The following is a 13,128-nucleotide window of genomic DNA, read 5'->3' as shown; positions in this document are numbered from 1 at the left end:
GATAAATGGTATTGGTCATCTCATGCTATCTTAACTCTGCATTTCTCCCACAGGGCACTACGGGAAAGAGAACTTCCGCCAAGGCCAACTTGATCACAACTTCATCTCCTCTGGGTTCGTGACACTGGGACGACCGCATCTAAAAGGTATTGTCTGTTGGTGTGATGACAATTACTATGTCTTCAAGAGTAAAGACAGCGTTGACGTACAAACTTCTAACACAAATCTCACTCACATTTTGACCTTGCCTCTCACCTCCACACATTTCCTCCACTCTTTGTCCAAAATGTCTTCCTCTGTTTTTCAAACCACTGTTTGAGTAGATCAGGGGGAAACAATAGCCCATCCCAATTATTTTACTTGCTCACTTCTCATCTGGCAGTCACCTTGGGAAATGGGACTGAAGCTTTTGGCAGAACAATAACGGCATTTCTCAAAGCTAATTGAAAAGAGAAAAGCCTCAACAAGTTCCTGCTTTGTTCAGATGTGAAAAGTACTCTCTCCTTTTTGTTATGTTTTTCCCCTTGACTGACTCATAAAGGCATTTACACAATGGCCATGTGTGGATGAAATAACACTCAGCATTATCAGCACTGCATGCTGTACTTGTCACATCCTCCAACTGTTCTTCGTGCCAGATCACTGTGTACAGAACTGTCTACTGTACGAGAACAATGGAGTCAGTTGAGCTGACAGAGTCTCGTCTCCGCTCACTAAGGAGGCTTAAAATCATTGGTGATAGTTGTACATAAGTGACTTCCTGTCAATTGCCAAGAAAACTACATTATGATATACACCTATTGAATTTATCAGTCGAAATATAAATAGACTGAATTGCAACATAGAAAACAAAATGTTCTTAATCTGAATGTATAGGATGATAATAGCTTGAGTTGGTGCATAAAGCTAAGTACTAAACAAGTGGCTGTTCTCTGTCTTTGCAGCGCAGCACTCTGTAGACGATTTAGGGCAGCTGTCATGGCAGGGAGATCTGGACGTTCCTAATATCTCCTACAGTATGTAACATATTCTCACTATGGAGACCCCTGCTTCCTGCCGGAGAACAGCCACACACCTGCTTTCTGCTCCCGTCAGATAAGACCACTCTCACACACTTCACACACCTTGACCCTGGGCCCATAGAGTGGGTTTGGCGGCTAATCGCACCAGCTCCTCATAATGCAGGGCATCAGAGCAGACACCCTGCCACTATCATTAACCAGCCCAGTACAGCTTTCAGAAAGCATGGCTGTCTGGTGTATCTAATGCTGAACATAGAGAAACAACTCCACAAGGAGGAGTGGAAAACAGGCTTGAATGTCTGTGCTGGTCTGTTCTCCAAAGTATGAAGCAGTCATGGGTTCTGTAGATGATTAGGATAGACAAGGAGGGTGACAAGCATTAAAATGGTTGCGATGTCATGATTAACAGTGTGTGTGTGTGTGTGTGTGTGTGTGTGTGTGTGTGTGTGTGTGTGTGTGTGTGTGTGTGTGTGTGTGACGAGACACACTCTGATCCTGTTATTGTGTTTGCAATTCCATAACCACGTCTTGTAAATTTTAGGTGTCTGCAAGGTAAGTGGTATTTTACCAAGTGACAAAAACAAATACTGTTTTACATTTGCCTCTAATTCAAATTCAAATATTTCCTTGCAAATCTATATAGTTGTTCAATATGTTCATGTCTTTATACAACAAATGTATGTGAAAATTAGGTAGGCTAATTGGGGTTTGAACAGCAATCCTCTGCCTTCCTGTTAGGCCACATCACTGCTGCCTGGTGTTACAGTAACTGTCGTTACAAAGCCGAGGGCTTTTCCACCTCAAACAGCTGGCTGTCAACAGGCTCTCTGTCTGCTCCCTGTACCCCCTGTTACTATCACCAGTTTGACATCCAGTATTGGCACTGACCCAGTATATAGCTTACTCTCTTATTTCTTATTTCTCCTGTTTTCTTTATTATATTTATATATATTGTAGTGACCTGCACAGACAGCTGTGTGTTATGTGTTATGCTGTTCGTTGGTTGTGTTGTACTTACCAGTACCCAGTGTTCACGGGGTCCGACATGCCAGTCAAACTGCTATCTGCCAACCACGGGAATGCCTGGAATGTTCTGGTGCCGGGCATCCTGATGGTTGGTGGAGCGGCGGGTGGCGGGTGTGGGGGAGGTTGGCTGGGGGGTGGAGCATCACCAGTTTAAGACCATGCTTAGCCATTGTTCTCTTTCTTACATTTGGTCTTATCCAGAGACAGTCACGGTTGATTTATACGGGTATCCTTATTTGGCGTGGGCTATGGCCAAACAGTAGCCTGTGTTGAGTTTGGTTATTAAATTTGGAATTTTTAAACTCAATTCTCTGTCTGGACAATTGTTCATTTATGATCTAGCCAGGTCGTTACGATTTATACAGTGCCTTGCAAAAGTATTCACCCCTCTTAGCGTTTGTCATATTTTGTTGCATTACAACTTGTCATTTAAATAGATTTTTATTTGGATTTCATGTAATGGACATAAAAAAAATAGTCCAAATTGGTGAAGTGAAAAAAAAAACTTGTTTCAAGAAAAGAAAAGAATAAAAAAAGGAAAAGTGGTGCATGTATATGTATTCACCCCTTTGCTATGAAGCCCCTAAATAAGTTCTGGTGCAACCAATTACCTTCAGAAGTCACATGATTTGTTAAATAAAGTCCACCTGTGTGCAATCTAAGTGTCACATTATTTGTCACATGATCTCAGTATATATACACCTGTTCTGAAAGGCCCCAGAGTCTGCAATACCACTAAGCAATGGGCATCACCAAGCAAGAGGCGCCATGAAGACCAAGTAGCTCTCCAAATAGGTCAGGGACAAAGTTGTGGAGAAGTACAGATCAGGGTTGGGTTATAAAAAAATATCAGAAACATTGAACATCCCACGGAGTACCATTTAAATCCATTATAACAAAAATTGAAAGAACATGACGCCACAACAAACCAGCCAAGAGAGGGCCGCGCACCAAAACTCACGGAACTGGCAAGGAGGGTATTAATCAGAGACAACAAAGAGACCAAAGATAACCCTGAAGGAGCTGCAAAGCTCCACAGCGGAGATTGGAGTATCTGTGCATAGGACCACTTTAAGCCGTACACTGCACAGAGCTGGGCTTTACGGAAGAGTGGCCAGAAAAAAGCCATTGCTTTTATTTAAAAAACAACAACGTTTTGGTGTTTGCCAAAAGGCATGTGGGAGACTCCCCAAACATATGGAAGAAGGTACTCTGGTCAGATGAGACTAAAATTGAACTTTTTGGCCATCAAGACAAACGCGATGTCTGGTGCAAACCCAACACCTCTCATCCCCCGAGAACATCATCCCCACAGTGAAGCATGGTGGTGGCAGCATCATACCGTGGGGATGTTTTTCATTTGCAGGGACTGGGAAACTGGTTAGAATTTATGGAATGATGGATGGCGCTAAATACAGGAAAATTATTGAGGGAAACCTGTTTCAGTCTTCCAGAGATTTGAGACTGGGACACAGATTCACCTTCCAGCAGGACAATGACCCTAAAGCAACACTCGAGTGGCTTAAGGGGAAACATGTAATGTCTTGAAATGGCCTAGTCAAAGCCCAGACCTCAATCCAATTGTGAAGTTGTGGTATGACTTAAAGATTGCTGTACACAAGCGGAACCCATCCAACTTCAAGGAGCTGGAGCAGTTTTGCCTTGAAGAATGGGCAAAAATCCCAGTGGCTAGATGTGCCAAGCTTATAAAGACATACCCCAAGAGACTTGCAGCTGTAATTGCTGCGAAAGGTGGCTCTACAAAGTATTGACTTTGGGGGGGTGAAGAGTTATGCATACTCAAGTTTTCAGCTTTTTGTCTTATTTATTGTTTGTTTCACAATAAAACATATTTTGCATCTTCAAAGTGGTAGGTATGTTGTGTAAATCAAATGATACAACACCACCCCAAAAAATCCATTTTAATTCCAGGTTGTAAGGAAACAAAATAGAAAAAATGACAAGGGGGTGAATACTTTCGCAAGCCACTGTATATATTCACTTTTTAAATTAGTTATACTATTTTGATATTGATTGCTGCACTGTTGGGTAGAGATGGCAAATTAAGCATTTCACTGTACTTGTGCATGTGACAATAAAACGTACATTTGAACTTGATATACATGTTACGTGTCTCCACCACATGATTATAACCCTGCTACAATACACCATACAGTAACCCTGCTACAATACACCATACAGTAACCCTGCTACAATACACCATACTGTAACCCTTCTACAATACACCATACTGTAACCCTGCTACAATACACCATACTGTAACCCTTCTACAATACACCATACTGTAACCCTGCTACAATACACCATACTGTAACCCTTCTACAATACACCATACTGTAACCCTGCTACAATACATCATACCGTAACCCTGCTACAATACACCATATTGTAACCCTGCTACAATACACCATACAGTAACCCTGATACAATACACCATACTGTAACCCTTCTACAATACACCATACAGTAACCCTGATACAATACAACATACTGTAACCCTTCTACAATACAACATACTGTAACCCTGCTACAATATACCATACTGTAACCCTTCTACAATACACCATACTGTAACCCTGCTACAATACACCATACTGTAACCCTTCTACAATACACCATACTGTAACCCTGCAACAATACATCATACTGTAACCCTGCGACTAAACACCATATTGTAACCCTGCTACAATACACCATACTGTAACCCTTCTACAATACACCATACTGTAACCCTGCTACAATACACAATACTGTAACCCTGCTACGATACACCATACTGTAACCCTGCTAAAATACATCATACTGTAACCCTGCTACAATACACCATACTGTATCCCTGCTACAATTCATCATACTGTGACCCTGCTACAATACACCATACTGTAACCCTGCTACAATACACCATACTGTAACCCTGCTACAATACACCATACTGTAACCCTGCTACAATACACCATTCTGTAACCCTGCTACAATACACCATACTGTAACCCTGCTACAATACATCATACTGTAACCCTGCTACAATACACCATACTGTAACCCTGCTACAATACACCATACTGTAACCCTGCTACAATACACCATACTATAACCCTGCTACAATACACCATACTGTAACCCTGCTACAATACACCATACTGTAACCCTGCTACAATACACCATACTGTAACCCTGCTACAATACACCATACTGTAACCCTGCTACAATACACCATACTGTAACTCTGCTACAATACACCATACTGTAACCCTGCTACAATACACCATACTGTAACCCTGCTACAATACATCATATTGTAAACCTGCTACAATACACCATACTGTAACCCTTCTACAATACAACATACTGTAACCCTGCTACAATACACCATACTGTAACCCTTCTACAATACATCATACTGTAACCCTGCTACAATACACCTTACTGTAACCCTTCTACAATACACCATACTGTAAACCTACTCCAATACACCATACTGTAACCCTGCTACAATACACCATGCTGAAACCCTGCTACAATACACCATACTGTAACCCTGCTACAATACATCATACTCTAACCCTGCTACAATACACCATACTGTAACCCTGCTACAATACACCATACTGGAACCCTGCTACAATATACCATACTGTAACCCTTTTACAATACACCATACTGTAACCCTGCTACAATACACCATACTGTAACCCTGCTACAATACACCATACTGTAAACTTACTCCAATACACCATACTGTAACCCTGCTACAATACACCATGCTGAAACCCTGCTACAATACACCATCTTGTAACCCTGCTACAATACACCATCCTGCAACCCTGCTACAATACATCATACCGTAACCCTGCTACAATACACCATACTGTAACCCTGCTACAATACATCATACTGTAACCCTGCTACAATACACCATACTGTAATCCTGCTACAATACATCATACTGTAACCCTGCTACAATACACTATACTGTAACCCTGCTACAATACACCATACTGTAACCCTGCTACAATACACCATACTGTAACCCTGCTACAATACATCATACTGTAACCCTGCTACAATACACCATACTATAACCCTGCTACAATACACCATACTGTAACCCTGCTACAATACATCATACTGTAACCCTGCTACAATACATCATACTGTAACCCTGCTACAATACACCATACTATAACCCTGCTACAATACACCATACTGTAACCCTGCTACAATACATCATACTGTAACCCTGCTACAATACACCATACTATAACCCTGCTCCAAAACACCATACTGTAACCCTGTTAAAATACACCATACTGTAACCCTGCTACAATACACCATACTGTAACCCTGCTACAATACACCATACTGTAACCCTGCTACAATACACCATACTGTAACCCTGCTACAATATACCATACTGTAACCCTGCTACAATACACCATACTGTAACCCTGCTACAATATACCATACTGTAACCCTGCTACAATACACCATACTGTAACTCTGCTACAATACACCATACTGTAACCCTGCTACAATACCCCATACTGTAACCCTGCTCCAATACACCATACTGTAAACTTACTCCAATACACCATACTGTAACCCTGATAGAATACACCATGCTGAAACCCTGCTACAATACACCATCCTGCAACCCTGCTACAATACACCATACTGTAACCCTGCTACAATACACCATACTGTAACCCTGCTACAATACACCATCCTGTAACCCTGCTACAATACACCATGCTGAAACCCTGCTACAATACACCATACTGTAACCCTGCTACAATACACCATACTGGAACCCTGCTACAATATACCATACTGTAACCCTGCTACAATACACCATACTGTAACCCTGCTACAATACACCATACTGTAAACCTGCTACAATACACCATCCTGTAACCCTGCTACAATACACCATCCTGTAACCCTGCTACAATACACCATCCTGCAACCCTGCTACAATACATCATAATGTAACCCTGCTACAATACACCATACTGTAACCCTGCTACAATACATCATACTGTAACCCTGCTACAATACACCATACTGTAACCCTGCTACAATACATCATACTGTAACCCTGCTACAATACACCATACTATAACCCTGCTACAATACACCATACTGTAACCCTGCTACAATACATCATACTGTAACCCTGCTACAATACATCATACTGTAACCCTGCTACAATACACCATACTATAACCCTGCTACAATACACCATACTGTAACCCTGCTACAATACATCATACTGTAACCCTGCTACAATACACCATACTATAACCCTGCTCCAAAACACCATACTGTAACCCTGTTAAAATACACCATACTGTAACCCTGCTACAATACACCATACTGTAACCCTGCTACAATACACCATACTGTAACCCTGCTACAATACACCATACTGTAACCCTGCTACAATATACCATACTGTAACCCTGCTACAATACACCATACTGTAACCCTGCTACAATATACCATACTGTAACCCTGCTACAATACACCATACTGTAACTCTGCTACAATACACCATACTGTAACCCTGCTACAATACCCCATACTGTAACCCTGCTCCAATACACCATACTGTAAACTTACTCCAATACACCATACTGTAACCCTGATAGAATACACCATGCTGAAACCCTGCTACAATACACCATCCTGCAACCCTGCTACAATACACCATACTGTAACCCTGCTACAATACACCATACTGTAACCCTGCTACAATACACCATCCTGTAACCCTGCTACAATACACCATGCTGAAACCCTGCTACAATACACCATACTGTAACCCTGCTACAATACACCATACTGGAACCCTGCTACAATATACCATACTGTAACCCTGCTACAATACACCATACTGTAACCCTGCTACAATACACCATACTGTAAACCTGCTACAATACACCATCCTGTAACCCTGCTACAATACACCATCCTGTAACCCTGCTACAATACACCATCCTGCAACCCTGCTACAATACATCATAATGTAACCCTGCTACAATACACCATACTGTAACCCTGTTACAATACATCATACTGTAACCCTGCTACAATACACCATACTGTAACCCTGCTACAATACACTATACTGTAACCTTGCTACAATACACCATACTGTAACCCTGATACAATACACCATACTGTAACCCTGCTACAATACATCATACTGTAACCCTGCTACAATACATCATACTGTAACCCTGCTACAATACATCATAATGTAACCCTGCTACAATACACCATACTGTAACCCTGCTACAATACACCATACTGTAACCTTGCTACAATACACCATACTGTAACCCTGCTACAATACACCATACTGTAACCCTGCTACAATACACCATACTGTAACCCTGCTACAATACACCATACTGTAACCCTGCTACAATACACCATACTGTAACCCTGCTACAATACACCATACTGTAACCCTGCTACAATACACCATACTGTAACCCTGCTACAATATACCATACTGTAACCCTGCTACAATACACCATACTGGAACCCTGCTACAATATACCATACTGTGACCCTGCTACAATACACCATTTTGTAACCCTGCTACAATACACCATACTGTAAACCTGCTCCAATACACCATACTGTAACCCTGCTCCAATACACCATACTGTAAACTTACTCCAATACACCATACTGTAACCCTGATACAATACACCATGCTGAAACCCTGCTACAATACATCATACTGTAACCCTGCTACAATACATCATAATGTAACCCTGCTACAATACACCATACTGTAACCCTGCTACAATACATCATACTGTAACCCTGCTACAATACACCATACTGTATCTCTAGCATCTCTCTTCAGTCCCTAAATTCCTTTCAAGTGTGTGTTATGATATTCTGGATCTTTTCCCCACGCATTCACGTGGAACTGTAAATATGTATTAATGAATATCCATATGCTAATAGGGAGATATAACGGAGTCTACAATCAAGATAGTTACAAGAAAAACAACTGCTTAGCACAATAGGAATGTCCTCAAATTTTATTGAGCAAAATCCTTTAGTTCTCTGTGTGGGCGTACACTCTACTCATACAGACACTATAGGACTGCAGGCTAACGTACAGTAGCAAGCTCATATAGCTCACGGTAGATTGTTTATGTGGCTGGCTTGTGAAGTGTCTGTTGGAAGGCTTGTGCAGTGAGTGTGATTTCTAAATTATATCAGTGAGTGGTTTGAATTGGCAATGTCTATCCATCTCCACTCTTCCATGATGGATTGGCCAGGCAGACGTGTCCCATAAGCCACTGTGGACCACAACAGATGTATTAGACACAGCTAAAGGCCAAGCCGCTGCCAAACAGGAAATGCTTCAGGAGATTCCACTTCATTCATCTAAATGACAAACATTGAATTGATAAAAAAGGTGTGTTTGAAGCTGGTGAAGATATCTCTGCCAGCTGATATAAGAATCTCCATTTGGAGGAGTTTCCGAAGAGGGGTGAGGTTCTTCCTGCATTGTTTGGAGGTCATTGCGAGGTTGTTGGAGAATTTGAGAGAGAGAATCTTATTGTTACAATAAAACTATCCAAGATGTCTGACAGATTAGAGGTATGTTGGAGTGGAACAGCCATAAATCAGAGTTAGAAATGATTTGTCCTCAAATGAGACATTAACCTTGCAAATGTCTAATTGGTTGTGAAAATACAAATCTTGCCAAAGCTAAGTTGTGTTACGAATGTAATAAATGCTAATCTGTTTGTCATAATTGACTTAAGACAATAATGTGAGGGCATTGCCACTGGGCGTAGACTAATGTGGGTCAAATATTTTATAATATTGTTTCAAATGTATTTTCGTCATTCTGAACCCCAGGCCTTCTCCCTTCAGAAGTACCTCCTTTCACAAAACTGTTTTTGAGGTCAACAAAATGTATCCTTTGTCCATCGTGACAATTTCAGATATCAAGTGAACAAACATTACCCTTGTCTTAAGGATTTTTTTTATGTCCCCCTTCACCCTCACCCCTCTGGCTGTGACATCCAATGATGTGCATCCTGCTTAATTATATTTTCACAAGTTGCTCCCTGATTTTGTCCCAGGGGGAACTGGTTTCTTCTCATCCCAATCCATTTAAGGTGACCTTGTCACATAGGGACAGTGCTGCAGCCCTCCCACTCCCTTTGTCTCTAATCCCTGAGGCTCCACATTGGTAGGGGAGGTCAAGTACACCAAGCAGGTGTCACCTGCATGACAACCTCCATTATGGGGATCTCTCCAAGTCTCAGGTCTAAAGGCAGACATTTCAGCTAAGTGATATCCCAGAAAGGAGGGGTACTGAAGAGGAGACTATACAGTATATTTTTATTTAACTAGGCAAGTCATTTATGAACAAATTCTTATTTACTAAGACGGCCTGGAAACAGTGGGTTAACTGCCTTGTTCAGGGGCAGAACAACATATGTTTTACCTTGGCAGCTCAGGGATTCGATCTAGCAACCTTTCGGTTACTGGCCCAACTCTCTAACCGCTAGGCTACCTGCTGCCCCACTATATCACTAAGAGGGACAGTCAAAGACCCAGTGCAGAGGAGTAAGACAAGTGGAAAAGGAAATGGCTGGGCAGAGTGTCTTAGCTGTGACCTCTACTGTTCACTCCAGACTGGGAGGGTGTTAAAAGCTTGACCCCTGAGTAACCTCCCAGTAGCGTGAGCCCCCCAGCCGTCCATCGCCCCTCCTGACCAGTCTACTGTGACCACTTCACTGTGTCTTCGGCTGTGTGACAGCCAGGGGAGGAGGAGAGGCATGCCACGCATGGCCCTGCCAGCTAGATCCTAATGGACAGGCCTGAGCACCAAGACGGACTGTAATCCAATAATAGTTGGCCATTGTGACGGAGGCACAGAACTCTCTACCTTCACACGCATACGACTCTCTCCCCACTATTGAGTTTTCTGTCTAAAAAAATACAGTAAGAAATTCTAAAGGATTTATTCATGGTGATATAGTTGATGGGAGAATATTCTCTTTGTTGCCTGTCTTTGGAAAGAGGCGCAATCCATTTTTATTTTAAGAACCAGGGCACTATTCAGAGTTGGGGCTCTTGCAAGACATCTAAAGTGCTTCTTGTTAAGGTCATGTCTGTTGTGACATAACAGTTTGTGTCATAGCATGCCAAATGTTGCATTAGATATGGAAATGTGAACAAATTGTTTGCAACTGGTAGTTTAGATAATCTTGACATTATTTTCGATCGTAATCCAAAATTAATCAGTCAATCAATTCAGCATGGTGAAGGTAAATCATAGATGAATTCAAATGTATAAAAGATACTTGTGAATAGTTCACAAACCCGTAAAGGCTATCGAGCGACACTGCTCTCACTGACCTCGTTCCTTTCTGTTCTCAGCAAGAGCCACATTGGCACAAGCTGTGTTTTCCTTCTCTCTCCTGATGAGCATGTCTCTGAGCAGAGTCCAGCCTCTGCTCTGTGCTGTAGGAATCTGGAACAGTCAAATGCACAATATGAATTGATTATAATTCTTATTCAGCCTGTCTATTAAAGAAGCAGGCTAAAGGAAGTGATTAGGTAGGCTTCATGAGTCTCATGCTCCCTTAGTCCCACATGCCTTTAACAGTGGCCTGGGTGGCTGTGGGCTGGGACTCAGCTCTCTATCCACTAGCCTTCTGATTTGTATGATTTATTTGATTAGTTTAATTTTATGTTTATTTAACTAGGCAAGTCAGTTAAGGACAAATTCATCTTTCTTTATCTTACTGATAAACACACTGATACCCTCACATCACCTCTAGTGATCCATGGTCATTTCATGCATTATGCACTGCTGTTGTGTGTGTTTGTCCAGTGAAATCACATTTGAAGGGCCGGAGATGGATCAGCATGTACGGTGTGTGTGTGCGCGTGCAAGAGCAATATGCATATTGATGCCATCTGAGTTTTGATGGTACTCTGCATTATGAATTGGCATGGAAACAGATAGATGTGCATTAATTCATTGCTTACTTAGCCCAAAGTGTCTTTATGTCAAATTGGAAAAATAATGATCTTTCTCCCATCTCCATATCAGGAGTTGGTGCATTTCTTCTTGAGAACGTACCACTTCAGAAAATAATCGCAGAGCCTCCTTGAATTCCAATGTGCCTGTTGAGCTTGAGTTAGGATTCAGTGTGTACGACAGTGTTTACTATTCAGTTAAATGATTTTCACATTTGTATCATATTGTGTGAATGTGCTTTGTGAAAATGATACACCAACTTGCACAGCAATACAAACATAACTGTACAGTCTTTTGTTGGGAATTTGTATTTGTGATCTCACACATTAAAGCACATGTTAAGTGTGATGCAGGTAAAAGTCCTTGGGAGGCTAGTATGCCTTATTATATATATATATATATATATATATATATATATATATATATATATATATATATATATATATATATATATATATATATATATATATATCACACAGTTGGTGATATATATATCACGCATTTTTGATGTAAACAGGGAAACAGTCGGACACTAGCGAGAGATGAGGGGACCACGCAGCCTTCAGCTTGGGGGTTGAAGTAAAGATGAAGTATAAGACCACTGGCAGGGCTTATTACCTGCCGGGCTGGAGTACGAGGAACCAGAGAAGAGAGGAAGGGTGACAATTACACAGCCATTCAGCTACAGGGCACGGCGTATGCTAGCATGAAATGCTATTAGCGGGCCGACAAAGTTGTGAATTGAATGCTATAATGATGAAAAATCGCTCTATGACATATCCAATCATGTTAGGATGGAGATTAGTGTTATCTGCACTCCACCTGTCAATATCTATTATGAGGAGAGAGCAGCACAGGGCAGTGGTGGACATGGAATTGCTTCTGTCAGCATGACGCCAACGAGCTAGCCAACACCAGAAGAGCAGCAGTGACCATACCACACCTGTCTGAATACTAATACCAGGGAGAGCAGATCTAGCATGCATAGCAGGACAGCTACAGTACTGTGCTGTATGTGGCCCA

General features: G+C 41.6%; 1 protein-coding gene across 3 annotated transcripts in view; it reads left to right on the top strand.

Moving 5' to 3' along the window:
* LOC135554385 (protein shisa-6-like) overlaps positions 1 to 13,128 on the top strand; it is a 66,518-nt gene that overhangs the window by 17,578 nt on the left and 35,812 nt on the right. For all 3 annotated transcript variants that reach the window (XM_064986670.1, XM_064986669.1, XM_064986671.1), the window contains exons 3-4: positions 54 to 146; positions 945 to 1,016. In XM_064986670.1, coding sequence (XP_064842742.1) covers positions 54 to 146; positions 945 to 1,016 — 165 coding nt within the window. The remainder of the gene's footprint in view (positions 1 to 53; positions 147 to 944; positions 1,017 to 13,128) is intronic.

Source organism: Oncorhynchus masou, chromosome 14 (assembly GCF_036934945.1).
Source record: "Oncorhynchus masou masou isolate Uvic2021 chromosome 14, UVic_Omas_1.1, whole genome shotgun sequence".
Classification (NCBI taxonomy): domain Eukaryota; kingdom Metazoa; phylum Chordata; class Actinopteri; order Salmoniformes; family Salmonidae; genus Oncorhynchus; species Oncorhynchus masou.
This window is presented reverse-complemented; position numbering and strand designations above follow the sequence as displayed.